The 23,433-nt window shown below is 44.4% G+C and overlaps 1 protein-coding gene across 2 annotated transcripts in view; it reads right to left on the bottom strand.

Annotated features, from left to right (window-relative positions):
* Positions 1-468: 468 nt before the first annotated feature.
* LOC135376027 (uncharacterized) overlaps positions 469-23,433 on the bottom strand; it is a 58,676-nt gene continuing 35,711 nt past the window's right edge. Inside the window, exons 8-10 of one of the 2 annotated variants that reach the window (XM_064608639.1) lie at positions 19,744-19,845; positions 15,428-15,460; positions 469-714 (exon numbers count right to left, since the gene is read on the bottom strand). In XM_064608639.1, coding sequence (XP_064464709.1) covers positions 595-714; positions 15,428-15,460; positions 19,744-19,845 — 255 coding nt within the window. In that variant the 3' untranslated portion in view covers positions 469-594. The remainder of the gene's footprint in view (positions 715-15,427; positions 15,461-19,743; positions 19,846-23,433) is intronic. The other variant, XM_064608640.1, reaches the window with a different exon arrangement.

The following is a 23,433-nucleotide window of genomic DNA, read 5'->3' as shown; positions in this document are numbered from 1 at the left end:
TTTTCTTTTGCTTTTCGCATTTCGGTCATCATCATTGTCATTGTCATTGTCATCATTTACGAATTAACTACCAGCGCAAAAAGCATTAGTTTGTTGTATTCGGCATCGAGAAGTGCTCCGTGTTCGGTGTGATGCTCACCTTTACAAAAAAAAAAAAATGCGGAGTCTCCCTTTAACCTAACCCAACCGAACCAGGTGTACAAGTGACAAGTGTTATTGCGTATTTAAAACGCGTAATGTGTCATGGTTATCTCTGTCCTGTCGTTCGCCTTGACATTCGCAAACCAAATTTAAAACCATCCGGATAACCTACACTTGCAAAGTAGTTTGACGGCACTCAGAGCGCGTGATGTAGGATAACCATCCAAGAATCAGCCGCGTTTTGAGTTGCCTCCAACTTTACGCAACCTCACGTTATAGCTCTTGTAGCACAGTTTGAACAATTATCGCACAAGTGGCAAATGAGCATCAATCTGTTATAGAGTGACATATTGAACAGCAATATTGAACACAAGACAGCGGCTGCAGCCACTTAGTCGAATCGAAGTAGCCAGCACGACACGACCAGGTAATCTGGAGCAGATGAACGTCATGTCATGGATATTTAGCACAGGCATCCATTTCGTCGTAATGGCTGTCTGGTAGGTTCCAGTTACGACGGGACAGCGCTTTTATCTCGCTGTATTTCTTTCCACATTTCTTCAAGAAGCACAGCTGTAGGAAAAAAAGGAGAAACGATTATTGTTTAGCACGGAAAGTAGAGCGACTTTGTCCATTATGACATTCCGGTGACCTGTGACAATTCGTGCGGAAGCCAGACGGGGAGGTACCTTAATGATAGGCTTATGTAACATGCTACATCTCTAAAATCAGGGACAGAAAACAATTTGGCGCTGCACTCAGGAGCATCTGGCTACTGACCTATATTAGGGAGCACTCGGGTTTTCGCCAGACAGAGAGATCAGTGCACTAGAGCGATATTCGAATCTCTCACGATGCGTGACAGAAAAGAAAGCTGTCAGTGCACTTTGCATTGAGCTTCAACTACGGGAGATTGCCTATCTAGAGGCTTCTCCTGTGTAGCCAATGTGCCCTGTATTCCCTTGTTCCCTCCCATTACCCTTTTATTTTCCTGCGGTGCACAGCATAAACTTCAGCTGTTACTCAGCGCCTATGTTGTGTCGTCGATGGTTGCTGCGCTGTGTTGTTGCGTTCATTAAACAGATCGCACCATGGACGTACACATAGATGAACGCCTGTGTCTGAATCCAAATCGCGGTCCAATAACGTGAATCGTATGAGAGTTATTCAACTTTAGACCCATCGTCATTTCAGCTGAGTCGTTGAAATGAAAGCATCGGCACGCGAATTCTCTTAGTTTTTTCCTTTGCAAAAATAAACATACATGTGATATACGTAGAACTGTACATGAAGACATGCGACGTTGTCCAAACTCACTTGGATAGCCAATGACTTTCCCGTCGTGTATTGTGCGCTATTTGAGTACAAAATGCATCTCCGCGGCTATATGAATCATGAACCTTCGAACGTTTTTCTGTTTCGTGCCACGCAACCAGGGATTGTGACGGGAAACAGATGCTGAAACTATGAACGGTATCTACCTGAATTTCATCGGAAACAAAAATAGAAACAGAAACGATAATGGTTTCGTTACTAACACCAGAAACCGAAACAGAAACAAAAATGTATTTTCATTCGTCTTACCAAAATCGGGAACAGAAACGAGAACGGAACCCGACACCGAAAGAGCTGAGGCACAAAAACAACCGAAAGACATCCTGCAGGAACGGAAATCGTTACCAATATTTAATCACCAATGAATGAAAACAGTAAGGAATACAATAAGCGGGGAACTTCGAGGGACAAAAAATGGAAGACTGGCTAGTCGCTGACGGCCGGTAATGACAAAAGCGGCAGTCCAGATTATATCAACATTTGACCAAGATTGATAGTGATGGATAAAGGTATGGAACAGCAGGCGTTTGATGAAAGGCATTAGCTCGGTAATAGGTAGTACGAGCTTGTCTTGGTAGAGGATTTTCCTGAGAGACTTCAGTGGCAAAGCGTTCCACCGAACTTGCGTAAGATTAATGTAGAAAATGAAAACTAACTTCTTGTTAACACAATCATCCGTGATCGAAGCCATAAAATGACGTAAATTCGTCACGTTAAACTCGCATATATTGCTAATCAGCCTTAGATGGTGTTCCGCGGCGAGGAGAAAAATGTACAAGATAAGGAACTTTCCTGATCTCTAAGAGAGCTTGGGAGACAAGCGCGCGAAAATTCTATTCTGCTCCGAAAAGGAGGTGAACACAACAGTGAGTACTGAACTGTACAAAATAGATGCCGCAGGGAATCGGAACCGACTGAATATGGAACCATCTTGCCCTGTAATAGAGTGGAACTCCTGTCGACCGCGCCATGTCAGGCACACAAAAAATTAATGACGGTGTCGCCCAGCCGGTCGCGTGATGACACAGTGGTGGTCCAGATGATATCTTCATTTGGCCAGGTCATATATCGATGAGTAAAGGTGTGAACAGCAGGCGTGCTACCATAGCCGACCTTTATTCAAGTTAGACGTTATAGAAGATAGCATTAAGACTTTAGGTTCGTAAAGGGTCGAATTAAAGAGCTAGTACATGTCGATGCGTCGATTCTGGCCTATGAAGTCTAGTGGCCTAGTTCATCGCTTTTATGAACGCCATGGTGAAAGTGATGAAATGTCAGAGGCAGTGATGACGACGATGATGATGCTCACACAATGTTCTTTTCAGTAACAATCACGGCACATAACGGCAAAGGTGGCTTTCTTGAAGGCCAGCTAAACCATACGGATAGAGGTTAGAAGGAAAGGCGGGGAGGAAGACCAAAAGAGGAACTGAGGAAGGAGCTGGACGGAGCTCTAATTTCTCTGTGGGTGGCCGCAGGAAGGCATACCGAATCAGTCGAGGGAACGTAGCGTATTTTTAGCTGGTGAAAGCAGGTGCAATTTCGAAACCAATTGGCAACGCTTACTCCGGAGCTTCCGTTGGCTACAGATTTTGTCACAGTGTGCTTCAGTCGAGGATCGTAGCCAAGGCTAGTTGAGGCAGTTGCGTTGGTGTGGCGGTGGTGGGGCAGTCTGGGATGTGGCATCCACCCATCGAGATTCAAACTTGTTCGACCGCGGTCTGGCGGTAGTGGATGGTTCTCCTGATCATTTTCGAACTTCAGTTTCGCTGAGCCTCTCATTTTTTTTATATTCAGCCTCAGCTTCTTAGTATTTCTCTTAAATATATTGAGCAACCAGGCTGTACTGAAAAAGTGTTGTTACATGTATTGCGCGTGTTCTCAGCAGGCAACCAAGGTCCCACGAACGTCCTCAGGAAGCACAGAATATTGACCCACAAAGGCGAAGCATTGCCAGGATTTTCCCCATATTGGCTGAAACTTGACACAAAGGCTCCATATTGCCATGATAGGCAAGCCTGAGCGATCAAGACACGTAAACAAACACTAACACGAGGGCTCAAAACCAGCAAGACGTTTAATATATAATAACGAACTTCATGAACATGTAGATGGTGCGTGGGAAGACAGAGAGAGGGGGAATATGGAATTGAGGACAAAGTGAGTTGAAGGAAGGTCAGAGGAGCCGCTTGAAGGCCGGGTGGATAGATACAGACGACACACTAATACAATTGTCCACACTCTGTATGGCCAATGCTTCTCTCAAAAGACGTTTTCGCCTGTCTCGTTCCCACGCCAGCACCGCCGTCTGGGACCATAGGGGTTGACCAAAGGCGTTAAACGATCTAACCTGAAGTTGTTCCTAGAGAGGAGATGGACCCCCATCTCCTTCGACATAGCCTTCAAATTATGTGATATCTTGTGGTAGTACGGAACTACTACATTTTTTTCTCTTTTTCTTCCATTAAACATTTCGGGCGAACTTCAAACTGTGCAAGTAAATTGTGCTGGATTAGCTTATTCTCATAGCCTGCTCTTTGTAACTTGGCGGTCTGTAGCTTGACAGCACTGAACACGATTTGGAGTAAGACTTGGTCAGGGCACTGGTTATCAAGGAATTTATCAAACTATTTTTCACCAACTTAGAATGGCAACTCCTTCTTGGCAGAAGGGGTTTTTTACTTGAAGCACCATATTGCCAGCAGTGTAAGGTCAAATATAAAAACTTCAATTTCCCGTCGGTATGATGCTCACACTTTTGGCATACCCAAGAATTTTCCGATTGGCAACGTTGTCAAGAAGAAGAATTCGCTTCTCTTCGGTCAGTCCTCCGTCGCTCGGTTCGCAAACCTGCTGTGAAACGCCGTGAAGAGCACGTCCATTCATCAACTCTCTCCGTCAATCCTGCAAGTGTGCATCTGTCGTCGCACCTCACAGACCTTCTCTCCAAAACGCCGAAGTTCTGCCTTAAGAGGGCATACCAGCTCTCCGTCCCAATGTATTTCCTATGGAACATATCTTATGCTTTTTCTCGGTAACTATCGCGCAGATTTTGACGCGGGTGATTTCACCATAAAGAGGAAGACGGGATGAACAGAATAATGTTATTAGGTTTCTCATACATGTCGTATGTATTTTACGGCGACGTCATGAACATGAAAAAATACAAAATTTTTCCCCTGACTCTTTGGACAGGTTTTTATTAAACTTCTATAGCCATTTCAAAAAAAAAAAAAAAACGTTCCATTTACTTTCTCCCGATATGTTTCAGGAATTGATAGATCGTTTTTATAAAAAAGCATGAAATGTGAGTACGCAAAATCACCAACTAAAAGTCCAGTGAACGGCATCGTTCTGACGAGACAGCTGACTCCTCTCTCCTCATTACTTTCCTGGACCGCTGACTTAGGGCATGACCTTGGAGACCAGAACAAAAGCTTACTTAGCTGCTCGTAAAGGGATTATCGTCTGAGCCGGCATTGTCGCCAACAACCACAGGCCAACAACCGTCTTCTTTTTTCGGTGCGCGTATAGAGAATTGAGATGAGTTTATTAGCTTCACATGAAACGTCAATTTGCCCGATTTTGCCGGGTTTGTGTTTACTCAGACAACTGTCTCATAAGGCTAACGAGAATCTGCCGTATTTACGATTAGTGGAAGGCCGACTTTACAAATATTCCAGTAACGTTCAACATGACTGCCCTGTAATATGAGAGAACTGATGCTCTGAGGCTGGAACAACATAGTAAGGACAAACACACACAAAGCCTCAATTTGCCTATGAAATTAACGATGAAAGATGGAAGTCACTGAAAAGGTTAGCCAGCTGTAGGAGTGGGTGAAGAAGATGTGGGTTCGACCCCTACAGCTGGCTAACCCTTTCAGTGACTTCCATCTTTCATTGCCCTGTAATGTTCGTAATGTTGAAACAGCGATCAAGAGGATTACACACAAATAAATGTTCTTCAGGATAACTGCATTTAGAACTGCAGGTAGAACTCTTCTCTTTCTTTCTTTCATTGATAGATTTATTTTCATTTTTATCTTATTATTATTTTTTCGTCAACGCTCCACGTGAACCAATAAGAAAAATCGATCAAGCGACCGCTGCACAATTATTTCAGCCCAGGCAATGGGCAACAGACTTTTCCGGAACCCAAATTCACGTTCGCGAAAGAAGGAAAACCAACGACAATGCTCGATTGCTTGGTACGATGATATGCCGTGTTTAAAAGTCCGACATCACTATTTACCACACAAACTCAACAACTTTCGATGAAAAAATGGCTAGGAAGCAAGCGAGCTGGTGAAGATGATGCATGATGTAAAACCCTGAGACTAGGGGACGCGAAGGGACAGACACGAACAGCTGTTTTTGAGACTTCGTGTTTGTGTCTGTCCCTTCGTGTTCCCTAGTTTTTCGGGGTTTTACATCATGCATGAAATTTCGATGTCTGTCCAAGTCATTTTAGCGAACGAGAGCCACATTTTTGGCTGCTTCGGCTTAGTGGGGCGGACGCGACGGAACAACACATTAGGTAGTTGATTATTAGATTAGTAAAAGTTCGGTGTTTGCATTTTCATGTTCATGTTGTTTATTTTTCAACGGGGACTTCGATCACGTTATTTGAGATACGGCCAATGTTTCGATACCGGTTCCCTGGATTTTCCATCTTTCGACACTTCTTGCTGGTTCCGCGTTGGATGACCCAAAACCTGTACCCGTCGTTCTTTGCACCGCAAACAAAGGAAAGCCTTCTGAGGAAGATCAGGAAAAGCTCCGGGTCACTGGGGATTCGCCACTGAACTAGTGACTCTACGCTGAACCAGCTGAACGAAAGGTCTGGTGTAATGTGAAGTACCCTGCGAAAACCAAGGAGTACTGAAGTTTCCGGGTAATAATCAGCGCATTATGAGACGGAATTCGTGCTCCGAGACCTCCTCGCGTACATAAAGACGGAGTTCAAAGAGTTTTAGGAGCTTCCTTCTCCTTTTTTATTTCTTTTTTTTTTGAATAGCTGTTGCTAAATGCAATGCATTTATTTAGACTGACTGAGTGTAAGTATTGAGCCTATAAAAGGCCGAAAATCATAACGTCGAACTATCAGAAAGCCGAAAATCAGAAGGCTGAAAACGGAAAGGCCAAAGAGACACGGGGTGAGCACTCTAGTGAATGACCACTGAATGGAATGGTGTTGATTATGAAGTTTATAAGTTTTGTGGCTATTGTATTAGAAATCAAATAACTGGAATGCATAGCATTTCGTGCTCGCAAATAGACTAGCCAGCGAAGATGAAAAACAATAATGTACAACTTGTTTACTACGAAAAGAAAGTGCGTGGTGGGTAAAGTGCGGATAATTGTGCACTAAAAGCCCCTGAAATATAGATGCAAACCTAAATAGTCGATGAAGCACATCACAGCCGACCGAGTGTTATCGTTCGCTTTGCGGATTTGTTGAAATTAGGAGACATAGGGTTCTTTTTTTTTCGTTTTTTTTTCACGTATTAATGAATAATTACATCTACATTCCATTCAACGAACAACATTAAATGGATATAGTTCGCTGCATTAGTTCGCTAGCCATATCGTTCGCTGGATGCTTGTATTTCTCTACTGTCGGTGAGACACAGGTTTTACAGTTGTCCTTACATCTTTTTCTGTGCCGATGTTTATGGGTTATAAAAGCTCTACACCCACTTATTCAGTTGTTTCATTGCCCTTACAACTCCGCTTCTGCTGAAAATACTGTACATCAACATCAGTGTCTGGCCACCACCAACAACAAAAAAAGAACTATATATGAAAATACTAGTATTCCGGTCAGTGGCGTAGCTACGGGGAGGCTACGGGGGGCCCGAGCCCCCCTAACTGCCACTAGCCGACCCACGCAAATAGTGCAAATCCGAGGAGAAAATAACATATGGGGGAGGGGGGGCTAGCGTGACGATCGCGAAAGTTCTTACAGTTCATGGCGTCTATCCAAGCGGCACACTTGAATCGTTTCTAAAGTATGAGCTTTTCAAAATCCTTCCAATCTCGTGACACCACCTCATTGGACATCACAGTATAATCGTATTGTGAATAAGTCGGACCATACCCACGTTCAGCGAGCGTGAAGTCAGAGCCTCAGGATAGTGGGCATATGCGTTTACTTTCGTTGGTACGAATACAGAAGGTCATTGCGCTCAGTATTCTGTAGCACTCCTCTTTATAACATAACGCGGCTACCATTTTCCCAACATATCTGCCAGAAATAAGTAGAAGGCAGCAGGACCTTGGAAAATCACTAGTGATGAATCACCTCGTGTCATAGTCAATATTTATTTGCTGATGGAGAATCGCTTCCTAATCTTACCGCGTTGTCAGTACTCAGCAAACTTTGCGAGAGAGGAACAGAAAGAACAGATGTAATCGGCACAATGCAAGCGGCGCAGCGGGTGCATTTATGTTCCTTGTTCAATGGTTTTACTATGCGTTAGCATCAATGATAATTTAAAGAATCCCGTCTCCCAACTTAAATAAATAATGTGATAGAGCTTGGTCGGCTATGATCCGTTTACTCAGCTGTTCACAACGGCGCTCCTGTAATTTCCGGGATACGGCGAAATCGCCCCCAGTGGGAACCTAGTTTAGAACCGGGTCCTAGGTTAGTTTTCAGAGGTTTGGTTAGTTTAGGCTTGTTTTTGACAGTCCACCGTCCACAGTCCATCGCATCCTCCTCATCACATTATAACTGGATATTCCGAAATCCTAAGCTGTTATTTGAAGAAAAGTAATTGATAACGTACAAACATGAATAAGAAACAACGTAAACAGCATAACAGCATTTGATCGAACGCCGTTTGGTCGAACGCAGTTTGATCGAAGGCGTTTGAGCGACGCCGTTTGTTCGAAAGATGATTCTTCGAAGGGAGTTCGAAGCTCGCAGCGTGTCCTTAGCACCTCTGTTTCTGTAACTGACTCGAACATACGGAGCAGGCAATAAGTGTTCTCCCCTTCTTTGTTTGTTTGTTTCTTGCTTCTTCTTTTTTTCAGCTAAAGAGAGGAGGCCACTGGTTATTTGCGGACCTTTGTCATTCACTAACAGCACAGCCTTCTGGCTTTTTACTCTCTCCCATCCGAAAGGAAACTAAATTGAATGGAACAATGCGGAAGTATCCCGTGAAATTGTAACGGGACCCATTACTTCAGTCCCCACTTCACCTCCAGCAATGCGGTAGAGTATCGCGCCCGGCGATGAAACTCCCCACCTATCATCCCGAAATAAAGTTGTTGTTATTGTATCCCGCGAACAAGTGGGACGCATACCGAAGAAAATGTCTTCAAGTTGGGAGCAGCAAATAGTCTGTGCTTCTTCTGGGCACCCTTTTCACTGCTGACGACAGGGAACGATGATAGTGATATGTACACGAAAGGCACCCGAAGTCTGTATGCTAAGAAGGAAATTTCGCCATTGTATAAAATAAAGATATTCTATTAACAGCCATATAATACTTTAGTTCAATCTTGTTTAGAGTATGCATCTGCTTCAAACGAACCAATAAAAAATCAAACGACCGCTGCCGTTTCGATGAAACGGTGTTCGATCAGATTGCCTTGGACGAAATGCCCCGCGTTCGATCAAACGGCTTTCGTTCTTGCGGAGAAGATTTCTCTGGGGCTTTTCCTGGGGATGGTTCTTCCCGGGGACATTTTTTCCGGCGAGGAAAATCCGGCATCTCGGGCAAGCTTTGAACATAGGAAACGACTTCTCGGTGATCATTCCTTCATTTGTCAACTAGCGCTCATATTCATCTCTGGAAACGCCAATTTTGTAATTGCATCTGTGTTGCCCTACAAGAATAGTGATTTTCCTGTCCCACATGATAAGGAGACCGAACTGCACTTTTTGCAACACTCAAACAAGAACCTGTTATGTTGTCAGGTGACCATTGTTAATATCTTTCTAGTCTGTGTCCTTTTATTTTTTGTCGAATCGTTCCTCTTGGCGTCCAGAAAAACAAAAAAGACTGTTGGAAATATCGCGACTCCCGCTGGGAGGCCTCGCCGCTCGACCTTTCCGTATCTTCCTTGGTTGGGTCGACCCGAAGCCTTTATCGCCCTTCACCTTCTTTGTACGGTTTTGCAAACTGGCACACCAATGCGAGAAGAAGGGAGGCCCCTGTCTCTGGGGGTTGTCGACTGACATCACTTTTCTGAGCCGATGTAATATGAAAGAAAAAGAAGAGGGAACATAGGGGAACGGATTACTGAAGTTTTCGGGTAAAGAAGTCTATTCTGCGATGAAAATTTTGAAAAGTATTTTGCACCAACGCCCTGTAAATGAATTCATATATTTGATAATGCTTACTTACCAGAAATATACATACCAAAATGTCATTTTTGCATGAATAATGGAGTTATTATCAAGGTAAATTGCATGTAAGCGAGTACAAAAAAAAAAAGAAGGGAATACTGTTTCGAGCACTAGATTTTCGTGACTTGCACTGTAAGCGCTGTGTGTTTATGGCCTAATTTACAGCCGCTGGTACATCCAGTTGAGAGCCTCCGAAATACCAACATCTTGGGCGAGCTTTGACAGCATATGAAGATACCTTTCCTTGGCCATTTCCTCATTTCTTAATTGGGAATCGCCTTGTCCTCAGACTCACTGCTGGCAACATTCGTTTATAATACCATCTGTGTGTGTACTGCCCATATTGTCATCCGTACTATCCGATCACACTTGTACGTCGGCATACAATAAGTATAGTAAGGCAAGTAAGTATAGTAAGTATAGTAAGGCAAGTAGTACGGCAAGTAAGTATAAAAGACGTGAATGTCTCGAATCGAACTGCGGACCTTTCGTGTCAAAGTCCGACACTTTACCTCTCGACAAAGAGCGCAAAGGGTGCGCGCCGCCTTAAACTCGCGACGTGAACCATGCACAATGGGGATTATTTCGCAGTCGGAGGTGAACGGCGTGATAAGGACGTCGACCGTGGCACCATCTAGAATCGAGAAAATCGTGAATCGGAGTTGTTCCCCGACTGGTATGGCCTCCTAATGTGAAACCTTCAAAGTTCGATTTCATCTCCGACGTGGACCTCATAGCTGCAATGTGGTTCCCAAACACATGCTTTCATTGAAAATTCGATTGCCAAGCTTTCCCAATGCACGGGTCCCGGCTACTGTGTCAAAATCCCGTTCTGTGGTCGCGGCACAGGAAGAGTTGCAGGCTAAAATCCTCGTCTTGCTTCAAACTGACAAATCTGGCCGTTTTGGTGTTCTCCCGAGAGAAGAGTTCTTAAAAAAGCGATCGGATGCGATTGACGAGCTGTTAGTGCCTTTCATTGGGAACCTTCGAACATTGAAAAGGGATGTTTCGAATATTTTGAATGAAAACGAAATGTCAACCTTGGTAAAGATATCAAAGGAACTGCGTCTTGCGCGTTCTCTTCAAAATTTTTATTGAAGGACCATAAACCCAATCTACCCCTTAGAATTGTACTTAATGAAAATAGCACTTGGCAGAAGTTCGTATCAGCGTTCATCCAGAAATCATTGTCAGTTTTAAATGTACCCAACCCCTTATCTCTGAGAAACTCCGAAGAATTTGTCAAAATGCTTTTGCCATTTCATGGTTCTGAAATGTTCCCGATATCGTTGGATGTCAAAGATCTGTACTATTCTCTTAAAAAACCTTTGCTGTGAAACGCGTTTAGGATCTTTTGGTACGTTTCCAGTCTCACGCTGGCATAGCTATAAGTGATATTTTAGAATTGCTGAATTTGTACTTGAATTCTAATGTAACTTGCATAGATAGCGTTTTATACACCCAAAAGGATTGTGTTTTCACAGGTTCGTCTGTTTGCACCATTCCTATCTGAAATCTATTTAGGCTGCCTCGACTTTCATTTACGTGCTTTTGTAAATTCGTCTTTGCCTGACGCTGTTTTGGTCGCTGTTTTGGTTGGTGGCTAGATACGTTGATGGTCTGATATTTATGTCTCGTTCCCGATCCTGCTTGGTAGAACTGCAACGTGTGGCTCGTGAATCGGCCCCCAAATTAACATTTACGGAAGAGCATCCTGCCGACGGGAAATTGAAGGTTTTAGATTTGACATTACACTTCAAAGGTGGGTTATGCTGGCACTATGATGCTTCAACTAAAAAAACCTTTCTGCCTAGAAGGAGTTGCCATTCTAAGTTGGTGAAAAATAGTTTGATAAATTCCTTGATAACCAGTGCCCTGACCAAGTCTTGCTTAAATCTTGTGTTCAGTGCATTCAAGCTACAGACCGCCAAGTTACAAAGAGCAGGATATGAGTTTAAGCTAATCCAGCACAATTTACTTGCACAGTTTCATGCTCGCCCGAAAGGTTTAACGGAAGAAAAAGAGAAAAACGAAAACATGGCAGTAGGTCCGTACTACCACAAGATATCACATAATTTGAAGGCTATGTCGAATGAGATGGGGGTCCGTCTCCTCTTTAGGAACAACTTCAGGTTAGATCGTTTAACGCCTTTTTCGAAACCAGAGCCTGGATGTAATGCTGAACACAGAACCATCAAATTTGTTCCACGTGCAAAAAATGTTGTGTATAGAATTCCGTTAGCTTGTGGCTTTGTATACATAGGTCAAACGTCTCAAGGTTTTAACCAAAGGTTGGGCCAGCATAAAAACAGCCCAGATTCAAATTTGTCGGGCCACCTAAGGCTCTGTAATAATTATCAACCCCTATGGTCGCAGACAGCGGTGCTGGCGTGGGAACCAGACAGGCGAAAACGTCTTTTGAGAGACGCATTGGCCATACAGAGTGTGGGCAATTGTATTAGTGTGCCGTCTGTATGTATCCATCCGGCCTTCAAGCGGCTCTTCTAACCTTCCTTCAACTCACTTTGTCCTCAATTCCCTATTCCCCCTCTCTCGGTCTTCCCACGCATCGTCTACGTGTTCATGAAGTTCGTTATTATATATTAAACGTCTTGCTGGTTTTGAGCCCTCGTGTTTGTGTTTGTTTACGTGTCTTGCGCATCGCTCAGGCTTGCCTATCATGGAATTTATTCACCAGCTAGCCTGCATTGACGCCATTTTGTCTATGCTCCATATTGCCAAGTGTGAGCAGTAATGGGGAAAATGTCGGTCGGCAATGTGGGCTCATATTGCAAAAATTCAACCAATGTGGGGAAAATGTCAGCAAGATATTACTCATGCCCATATAGCTCATGCGAACCCCCTAATAATGAAAATGCAGATAATGGGACGAACCCGTATTGGTACCTGTTCCAAATGGCGAAGTCGCACGGGAATATCGAAATTCGAAGCGTGTGAAGTGCCCTACTCAGCGCGTCGTTACATTCAATAACTTCCCGCAGACTATACACATTGCTCGAAACAACATATCTGGCAATGCCACTGTAATATGCACTGGAACTCTGCTGGTATACCTGCTGTAATGAGTCACCATCTTGCTTGATGACAATCGGTCGTAACCGCAGAATGAAACGAAGCGTTGCCAACGTCGTTTCAGCGAAATCGCGCTAATTATAGAGGGGCGTAAAAACTTTGTAGCGGTGACGAGGATGGATGTGCCTTTGCAATTTCGCTACACCTGCATTGAGTCAATGCCATGCCAACAATAATTCCGACATAATTTCCTGTCAAATACTGTGTTTTTAATTCAGGATGTCAGCTCTACTGTGATTACCTGCTACGTAGAGCTGTAAGGCCATTCGTCTGTTTTTTTAAGGATGCTACGTAAATGCTTTGCAAAGAGAGCAACACGCGAATACTATTTATTCACGCTGTATCGGACGCTCAGACAATGTATGTTTGCTTGCTCCCAACGCTATCGAAATACTACACAGTAAAATAAGACTTACAGTAAAAAAAAAAGATTGTATAAACATCCTACAGATCCGTATATCTCAGACGACATCCCCGTGATATTCGAGCGACGTTCAATGAGTGTTCATATCCTGGTCTCTTGGATAGTCCAGGAGCTTCCCCAGCATATATGAACTGCGCTTTATACATCGGAATGCAAACATCCAGAGCGTGATATTCCGTACACAGACATGTGCTGAGACATGTGTTGTTTACTGGGTAGAATCACAAGGTAAATGGCTTTGTGGGATATCCCCTACATGTCACAAAGATATCCGGATATTCAGGACTTTCGTGACCAGGTAGAGACGTTCCAGGGATATTAATCAAAGAGGTACATTTCGTTGAATTTGAGAAACAGAGAATACGAAGAGGACAACACAGGACTCAAACCAGCTGTGAAGCTTTAATGCAGAGGGTACCGGAAAAGTGGATCGTGGAATATCGTTGTCTCTGGCAAGGCTCGCAACCGTAGGAAACCTGAGCAGTCAGAGCTATATTCTTTTTTTTTTTTACAATTTTCTTCCCCACTTCGTTCCCTTTGTCCGTGTTTAGTATGTAACAGCAGAGCTTCAGGTAATTGTGCTTGTTGATTTTGCGAATGCGTTGCAACTGACAACTTAATGCGATAAATTTCCTCACGCCACTCGGCTCCCCAACGGAGAGTAACACGACATAGGTGCTACGTGGATTGGAGACAGACCCGCTTAGAGCCACAGATGTAGAACCGATAGCCGTGGCTGTCGTACGATTTTTCTGTTGCTAAGGTGGTCGAAAGTTTGTAATGATTTCGAGTACTAGAAAGGCGTTAATAAAGTTAAAGAATCGAAAATATATAATTCATAAATAAAATAATAAAATAACTGAAGGACAAACTGGAATACTAAGTGCGAACTAAGTGGGACTAACGAAGGAACTACCCCTAAATTCGCACTTACTATGCTAATTAATTAATTTATTCTATCTTTCAACACGAAACAAAGTACAATACCATTTTATGTTTTAGCATTACAACTCCCGAGTTGGAAAATTGTGACAGTCTGATGGATGTGCGTAGCGCCGGAGAAAAACCTCTCCGCTCCCTTCCTCATTCAATACCGGCATTCCGCCGCATCAGTGATGCATTAATTAATCGTACTTCGATTTTTGGAGTGAACCCGTTCCCTGGGGTAGCAGAATTTTGTAGCAGAAATTGCGTGTGTAAATAGTGCATGCGTAGTTCAGTTGTTTGAGACACTGACAGTGGTCACACGCACACACACAAATACACACGCGCACAAATTGTTCATCAGTGTACTTGTTTCAAGTATTTACTGTTTATTTTCACAGGTGCCTGCAGTATCTTGGATGGCGTGATGAAAGAACGGCGGTCTGTCCATGAAGCGTCTGCGTGCTAAGTTGTGATTGTGAGATCATCCTATCAACTTGATCTCAGTCAACTCAGTAACTGTCTCAGTATCAACTACGTGGTGACTATCGACGTGGTGACTCTCTTGATGTTTCAGTGCCCTCTCGTCCTGGAGGTTTGATCCAAAACAGGTCGAAGTCAGGGCTCGAGTATTTGCCATATTAGCGTATGACAGCCGCGTTGACAGATCCAGGAGATTGGTAGCGGACGAGTGCAAGACATTTTAGGCTATCCTGAGGGTTGTGTTACATGTCCATCACCTCTATATTTAGATATGAGTTGAAGGTATACTAGTCGAATGACGATTGAAGGACAGAGCGAGCTCTGGAAGGGACGACGTTTTTCAGACGCTTGAAACGGGTGCGTGAGCTGCAAGCTGTGTCATCAGAGATGAAACGGGCACTTCTCTCTAGACATAAAGAAGCTAGGTGTCTGCGTTGTGTCTGCCTGTGTCTAAGCGTGCGTCGTTTGGATTGTTTTTGGGGCTTTGATTAAAAATTTGGGATCAATGTCCTATAGTGCCAGCATAAAGCATTCAAGAGTGTTTGACGGAATGTCGAATGATGCAGCCAGTTTTCACGAAAGATTCTGGTGCTTTCTGTCAATCTATCTAGTCATGGCGTAGCTAATAAAGTTGGTTGTCCAATTAGAAGATAAACGTGCACGTACCGCATCGTCGTCGTCGAAGCATGCTTGTCCGGGCTGAAAGGCAATAACGAAATGTTAATCAGTTTTGTGTCGCTCTCGTTCATTTGGATCAGTTCATAGCACACTCAAGGGTACCAAGGAAATGTTTTTTCTGTTTTACAGAAAAACATTTTCTGTGCCCCATCGTTTGATAGATACATAATCATACAAAGATGGGTAGAAATCCAGCGAACCGGTGGAATGTAGGAAGGGAGTTGCCTCAGGACAGAAGCCGCCGATATTTTGAACAGAGACTGTTCTTCTTCTGGGCACCGTCCTCATCATTGGCATGGTATTTAAAGGGTTAGATGTGACGTGTTCCGTACGGAACCTTTCTTCCCTCCGGGCTGTTGACCCACAATTCGCATGAACCTTTAAACACGTCACACCTAACCCTTTAAATACCATGCCAATGATGAGGACGGTGCCCAGAAGAAGAACAGTCTCTGTTCGAAATATCGGCGGCTTCTGTCCTGAGGCAACTGCCTTCCTATAATCATACAAAGTTCGGCACCAACCCCTGATATGAGAACAGATAGGGTATCGATCATCGCATTTGTTTTCGTTACGACGCTACGCTACGTAACCCTACGCTGCATGACGATACGTCATCCGTAGACGTCTGCCGTGGCCATGGCCGTGATATCTCGCATAGTAAGCTTCCGTATTCGTGCTACATATTTACACCCTGCTACCCCGTTTAATGTAAAACTTCGTATTGGGTTCACATCGGAGCAAATGTACCCTGCTTAAATTGGGGTATGTGTGGGGGTGTATAGTGGGGTATTGGGGTATTGCGAAAATATTCTGGCACAGCGTCGATGTATTGTGTGTACCGGACTGTACTGAAAAAGCGTTCTGACATGTGTTCCCACTGTTCGACATGGTCCAGAACAGTTTTCAGCACACCACCAACCAAGACAGCACACGACATCGGGCCGATATCGGCAGCAAGTTGGGCATGTCGGCCCAACATATCCCTGACACTGCCAACCTGTGACCGATATACGACAGAAGTTGGCAATGTCGGCTCGATGTTGATGGAAAAACGCGACATCTAGCCGAAACTGCCAACTTGCGACCGATATCACGCTGAAGTTGGCAATGTCGGCTCGGTGTTGACCGAAACAAGCTACATGTAGCCGACAGTGCCAACTTGCGACCGATATAAGTTTGAAGTTGGCAATGTCGGCTTGATGTTGACTGACACCAGCGAGACGACGCTGACAATGTCAACGTGCGATTGATATCTCACAGAGATTGACAATGTCGGCTTGATGATCACAGAAACGAGAGACAAGACGCCGACACTGCCAACTTGCGACCAACATCCCACTGAAGTTGGCATCGTCGGCTAGATGTTGACCGAAACAAACGACATAACGCAGACACTGGCTTTCCATCGACCTACTTGGTGTCCCGCGCCAAAAGCAAGTAGGAAACACATTCGTTACGTTGATGTCGAGTTAATATTTGAAGCAATACCTCATTCGAGCCTTGTTTGTATGCGTGAGCGAACTAAAATCAGACACGTCACCTCCACCATTTTGATTCTGAGACGAGCAGGGCTCTCGAATTTGCGGAAGCTCGTAAGACATGAAATATATAGTATGTTTTTGTTTCGAAAGAAATGCCGGTACCTTTTGAAAGCTTCTTGCGCTTCGTTTTTTAAGGAGCTTTCGAACTTTTTTTCGTCTTGCTTTTGGTAATACCGCGCTCATTGCACGCCGTGGGAAATACGAGAGATAAAGAAAACCATGAGAAAATAAAACGAGTAATAAACAATGGTAGACATAAAACGTAGTTTCCTCGCAAACCAGTCTAACGTTGTTTTCATCCCTACGATGGCCAGCACACGAATAAAAATACAAAATTATGTTGGCGCAACATCGGTCACAAATCGGTAGCATGTCGAAATTTCATCGGCAGCATGTCCAAATGATATCGGGCCAATATCCTGACCCGACATCGGCCCAACTCTGAGCGGTGTTGCAAGCGTATGTTAGGCCGATGTCGGGAGTGTCGGCAGCAGCACATAAGGTTTTGCCAGGAGTTTCCCCGTATTGGATTAGACTTGGCAATAGGGACCCCATATTGCGAAGTTTGAGCCGTTAACGGGGAAGTGTCGCTAATATCGCCCTGTATTGCAAGTGTGCAATCCGTCCCAACGTCATTCTCTCGTATGTTTAGCGGCACATAAAATAACTTTGTTCTGTTTTTCTAAAAGCGTTCTGGAATTTTGACAGGACAACACCCAAAAAAGACAGCAGCGTATTCGTACGAACGGCACGATTGTTATCACCCAGCAAGAGAACACTGATCATATGTAATCCATGTGTTCCGCACATGGTGCTAAGGCGTCGCATCGCTAATGACGACAACGGTGTAGAGGAACTAGACGCCATATAACAATGGCACCGGGAAACAATCCGCGCCGGTTATGCTGTATTGCGCTCTTCCAACATTTTCACATTGCGGCCTCTGCCAACGCCACCTAGATACAGAAGGTCTGCTTATTACCTCCTCTCCCTCCTTCTCTACGTGGACACAAAGCCTGACTTCGTCTGATTGCGGTGCGCCCTGTTACGAATCCAATAACTCCGAAAACCTATAGACACGAATCTGTAGATAAAAAGAACACTTTCCACAAAGTTACTGACGATAGAAATATGGGACAGTTTTGAGCTTTATTTTGAAGTTTTCCTGTTTACTACGCCTGGACGGCAGTGGTTCATCTATGTGGCTACGACAGCTAAAAGCTTTGATTTGATTTGATTTTTTTTTTTTGTGGCGCATTAGTGGCGTTATTAAGTTTTACCTAGGTACAATTTTTGTGCTTACTAAACCAGTGCTAAGTGCTGGGTTAGTAATTAAAATCACAGATCCTTTAAAAACTCGGTATCTCTAAAAAAACATGTATACCTTTTCAAAGGGTACAAAACTTTCATTGCCGAGCTGAAGAGCCGGGTGCGCAGTGGCAAGAAGTTTCTATTGCACGAAACAAAATGACGTTCACGGAGATGCTGGTAGGCTGGGCATACAATGAGGATGTGAAAGATTGAGAGTTGTTCCCCACAGTCACTGCATTCAGGACAGTCTACTTCCCGTAAGAGATATTCATGTGTTAAATAGGTGTGTCCCAGGCGGAGCCGACAGGATAGCACCTCATACAGTTGATTGGATGCAGATGGAGGAATAGGTTTTATAGTGCGTAATTTGTTGCTTGTCTGTTGGTTCCAAAAGCTCTGCCAGTGTCTGCTGCTTTTTAAACATATAGCCCGACATCTTTTGATGGAATGTCAAAGGGCGTTATGTCGCATGTTAGGGCAGCAGCAGCTGCTCGATCGGCCTTTTCATTTTCTGGTATCCCAACATGGCAGGGTACCCAGCAGAAAAGTAACCGATAAACTGTGTGCTTGCTAGGTTCCTTGCACGATAGACAATGGGGTCTTTTGTGCAATGAATGCTACATATAGTCTGTAATGAGTCAAAGAATCTGCGTACATGACTGATGATTTAATACGATTTTGTAAGATATAATTAAGGGCTAAAATTATGGCATACACTTCTGCTGTGAAGACAGACATGGTGACCTTCACACGATGTGACCTTGTAACAGTGCCAGTGACCATAGCGCATGATACCTCGGAAACACCCTTTGAACCATCAGTGTACTCTATGTGCTGCCAAAGCTATCCTTTCGCACCTCAAATTCCTGTTGCAGTATTGTGTTTCACAGTTTCACGTTTGTTGTATCTGGAGAGGTACATGTTTGGAGGCGCTGCCATGGATGAGTTTTTTACTTGACTCAAGGATGATAGAGTTGTACTCTGGAAAGCCATAGTGATGAACTGGTTGTGACATTCGAACGCTAAAAGAAGACACAGCTGAGTGCCTGTTCAAGAAATGCTGTCTGAACGGTGTGCCTTTCACACATTGATATGTTCATTCTTAATGCATATGAAGGAGCCAGGTAAAACCTGTGTTGCTCTAAAGACCACTGATTTGATTATATGTACAGCCATTGTATTGGCGAAGCTCTGAAAACTAAACGTAGTCCTTGGAGACCTACTGGACCCAGGATTTTAAGTGTTGATGGCCGTGCTGAAACGTACACAGCACATCCATAATCCAATTTGGAAAAAAGAGTGGAGACGCTCCCCAGGACCGGTGAAGCTGAAGGTTCGACCGGGATTTGCTACCGCCGTGAAAAACACTGTTCTGATTGGCTACGCCACATCCACGGGTGACAAGGCTTTATCCATCTAGATAGTGTTGACTCTGCCCTATGCACTTACAGTCTGCGGAGCCTTGCATGGACCAAAGAAGTTGGTGTCATACGAGTGTCCCGAAACCCCACACTGCGTGGTACACGATTTGCTCACTGTAGAGCCTTTGCCCTAGAACGGTGACAGACGAGACGTGTATTCATCACTCACCATATCATTGTCACACATCACACATGAAAATGACACCCATGAGCATTTTCAGTAAAGTTTCAGAATCAACAGCATTAGATGAATTTTAACGGGGCCCGGGTTTGGACTGAACTATAACGTTTTATTTTTAGTTTACTTCACGCTAGCGCCAGGACTTGACGCAGCGCCTGGCGCCAATTGCGTGCTTCGGATCAAGCCTGAAATCAAATGCATGTGATCATCCCTACGGCTATGAGTCTTTATTACTCGGCACCTTTTGTGGCACAGTTGTGTGGCGTTTAAAAGAGTATTCTACTTTCGGCATGGATATAAGGACGGTTCTCGCCGAAGTCGGCCTGACACGCAAGGAAATTCCCCTGTCTCGACGGCACAGTTGCAGCGTCCAATGTTGCTCCATAGACGAAAACGTGCTGGGAGAAGGCAATGCATTTAGGACAGGTCCTGGTCGCACGTCACAGCAAATGTCAACCTACACGTGACCATAAATATGGCCGCACCCGTGATCCGCTCGAAAATCGTTTGTAAATAGTCCGTTTACTCTTTTTGTGCACTGTTCCGGGCGTCTTTCGACCTCGGTAGTTATATTCATCCGATAATCTCGCACTAAACACTCAGTTTTCTACATGAGGTCTCCTACTGTTGACCACTTTCAATGATGCGATGGCGACCTACTATTACACACTGAGTCGATGCGATTGGCTTAAGCTGAGGGGAAATCTGCTACTATGTCTCGGAAGAAGCATTGACGTTGCCAAAATACGTTCGTCTTCTGGCATGAAGCCAATCGGAATATGTCGACAAGCGCTAAAACGACATGACCTCAAAATGATGTCTATGCTTTGACACCGTGCTTAATGTTGCGTCACGCGTGTTTCCTAACGTGGTGTCTAAGCAGAGGCCTCGTATTCGCCACTTTCGGGGCTCCTATCAAACGCACATGAAGGACACATCTTTCAGAGTGTTGTTATAGCTGAAACCGGTAGTACTCCGGTGAAGCGTGCTTTTCCTGAAGTGCCTTCAGGTGTAGTAAATAATGTACTGTTTAGTGTTGAGATCCGAAATAGCACAGATACAGTTGTGTTGAGAAAAATGATGTATACATGCCAGGAGTTTTGTTTCTCTGGTTGCGAGGCGAAGGATCCGCCTGAGGTAGACGACTTGCTTTGTGAGTGACGTATTCATTGTGTCAGTGGACCCAAGCAGCACACAATATTGGGCCCATATTGGCTGGTCATTGGCGATACGGGTCCAGTATGGGGCCTGTTTCGCCAAGAGTTTTCCCATATTGGATGAAAATGGACAATACAGGCCCCATAATGCCCACTTTGAGCCAATATTGGAAAAATCCTGGCGATATGGGCCCCATATTGCCCGCGTACACCCCATATTGACTCAAAATATAGAAAATTGTACGTACCCGTGTTGCACAAATGCCCAAGCAGCACGTCAAGATTGAACGTTGAACCTTGTGAAATACCCAATTCAGGATATCGTTACATCCAACAACTTCCCGCAGATGATACACATAGTTCGAAACTGTCAACGTACTTGGCAATCCCAATGTCAGGTTCGCTAGAATTCGACAACTCAACATTCCCCGTTCTGGAAATAGCCGCCATCTTCCTTCGCTATCCTTTAAGTAAAAAACACAATGTCTGATAGGAAGGGATGGCTCTTCTGTAAAATTAGGTGCTTTCAAGTTGCTGCAAGCCGTGTGAATTGCTCTGGCGTATGTCCGTCACCGTCACGAAAGTGTTTCGCTCCTTTGTAGTCTCGGAGCGGGTGGGAAATTTTTAGTTCACAGAATATTGCGATCCCAATGAAGGCTTCTGAGGGATCTTTGGCATTGGCAGCTGCGTGGGATTGCTTGTGGCCTTCAGCAAGGCGGGCGTAGTTGTTCGTTCTTTTTGGGCGATGCCGTGTTTTGTCTGCTTTTTTTGCAATCATGTGCAACGTGGATCAATTAGATCCGCAGAAATAAAAAAGCAAAGATCAGAGAAAAGTATTATCGGTGGTGAATATTATACAGGATAATTCTTTATTATTACACGAACTCCCCGTTGGTGATATTACAGAAATATTGGCAATATTGGCGCAAAACGGGCTTGCCAATATGTGCACCCCCATATTGGCAGCCCACATTGGGCCCATATTGGACCAATATTGGCGTGCTGCTTGGGAGGTATCACTAATCATATGTGAAGAAGGACACCACGGCAATAACTCCACTAGGTTTGCAACACTGGGTTTCCTTAAAGGGACTGTCGCATCCGGAACCGTGGCTACGAATCCAGTACAAATTTGTTCGTCACAATACCACGAGTAATTTGCAAAACTTTCTCTTCACAAAACGGCCCAGGTGATGAGAAATCGAATTTAAAAGATCGGGTTGCGTTTTGATCCTCGAAAGCGCCAGCGCCAACAACACCGTGTGACGCAAGGTCGAATCTGGCTAATCCGCTGTGAAGGACGCTGTCGTCTGCCGTCAAGTCTGAAGCTGCTTTGTTTTCTCCTGCACGTCGCCCGCTTTCACATGTGAATTTGACTTTCAAGTGACGCGGATACTCTTTGTGAATCGAGAGATCGTTTGGCTGTCCACTCTTACCGCGTACGGAAGCAAGCAACCAGGAGAATCTTTGCGCTTGCATCGTTCGCGTTAGTTCGCGTGAGATGCCGTCGGGAAACCGATGCAGCGTTCCCGGCTGCAGGAAAACTTCAGTAGAAAACCCCGAGGCGACATTTCACATGCCTAGGGACAGCCAGACGAAGCGAAAGTGGGAAGCTGCTATCACCAGCAGGTATCCAGACGAAGCAAGGTGTATTCATGCTGCCCGCGTATGCTCCTCGCATTTCGCCGATGATGCGTACCTGGATGAGAGTATCCTGCAGGTGCAACTTGGATTGGCGCAAAAAAGGAAAAGACTGAAACTTGACGCCGTTCCGACAGTGTTCCAGGAACAAAAGGAGCCAGCAACTTCGACAGTAAGTAACACGTAGTTATTTTCAATCTGATATGTCGCTCTTCCGCATGAACTACTTAGGCGCAAACGACGAAGTGGATATACCTCCGTACGATATAATACTGTATCCCCTAACCTATCGTTAATAAATATATAAATAAAATTCAATAAATGTGATGCCATTCACATGACAGCAGCATATGATTGGCTTTTCTGGTTACCCGATGCGTTATAGTGCAACTACTGAACCTGCGGCGCTATTGAGCTTGTCCGTAACTTTCGTCTTCTTTTGTACAAAGTGGTATATGATTGGTTTTCATCTGTATTACAGGCACGCGCAAGCACCTCGACAGAGTCAAGCGCAAGTGGTCGGTATATTATTAAAATAGGTGTTTGCAATTTCTCGACACAGAGCAATTCACAAACAGATCAATAAAAGGAAAAACGGACTCCACTTCCCGGTTTCCTTTTATCTCTCTGCTTCTGAATTGTTTGTGTGCTGCAGGGAGGCAGTTTTTGCGGTTGTCGTGCCCAACTTTAGGTGCACTTCTTATGTTCTTGTGGTGCTGTTCTGGAAAGATTTTCCTTA

The sequence above is a fragment of the Ornithodoros turicata genome, unplaced genomic scaffold (assembly GCF_037126465.1).
Source record: "Ornithodoros turicata isolate Travis unplaced genomic scaffold, ASM3712646v1 ctg00000979.1, whole genome shotgun sequence".
Classification (NCBI taxonomy): domain Eukaryota; kingdom Metazoa; phylum Arthropoda; class Arachnida; order Ixodida; family Argasidae; genus Ornithodoros; species Ornithodoros turicata.
The sequence above is the reverse complement of the archived record's forward strand: the minus strand, read 5'-3'. Positions and strand labels throughout refer to the sequence as shown.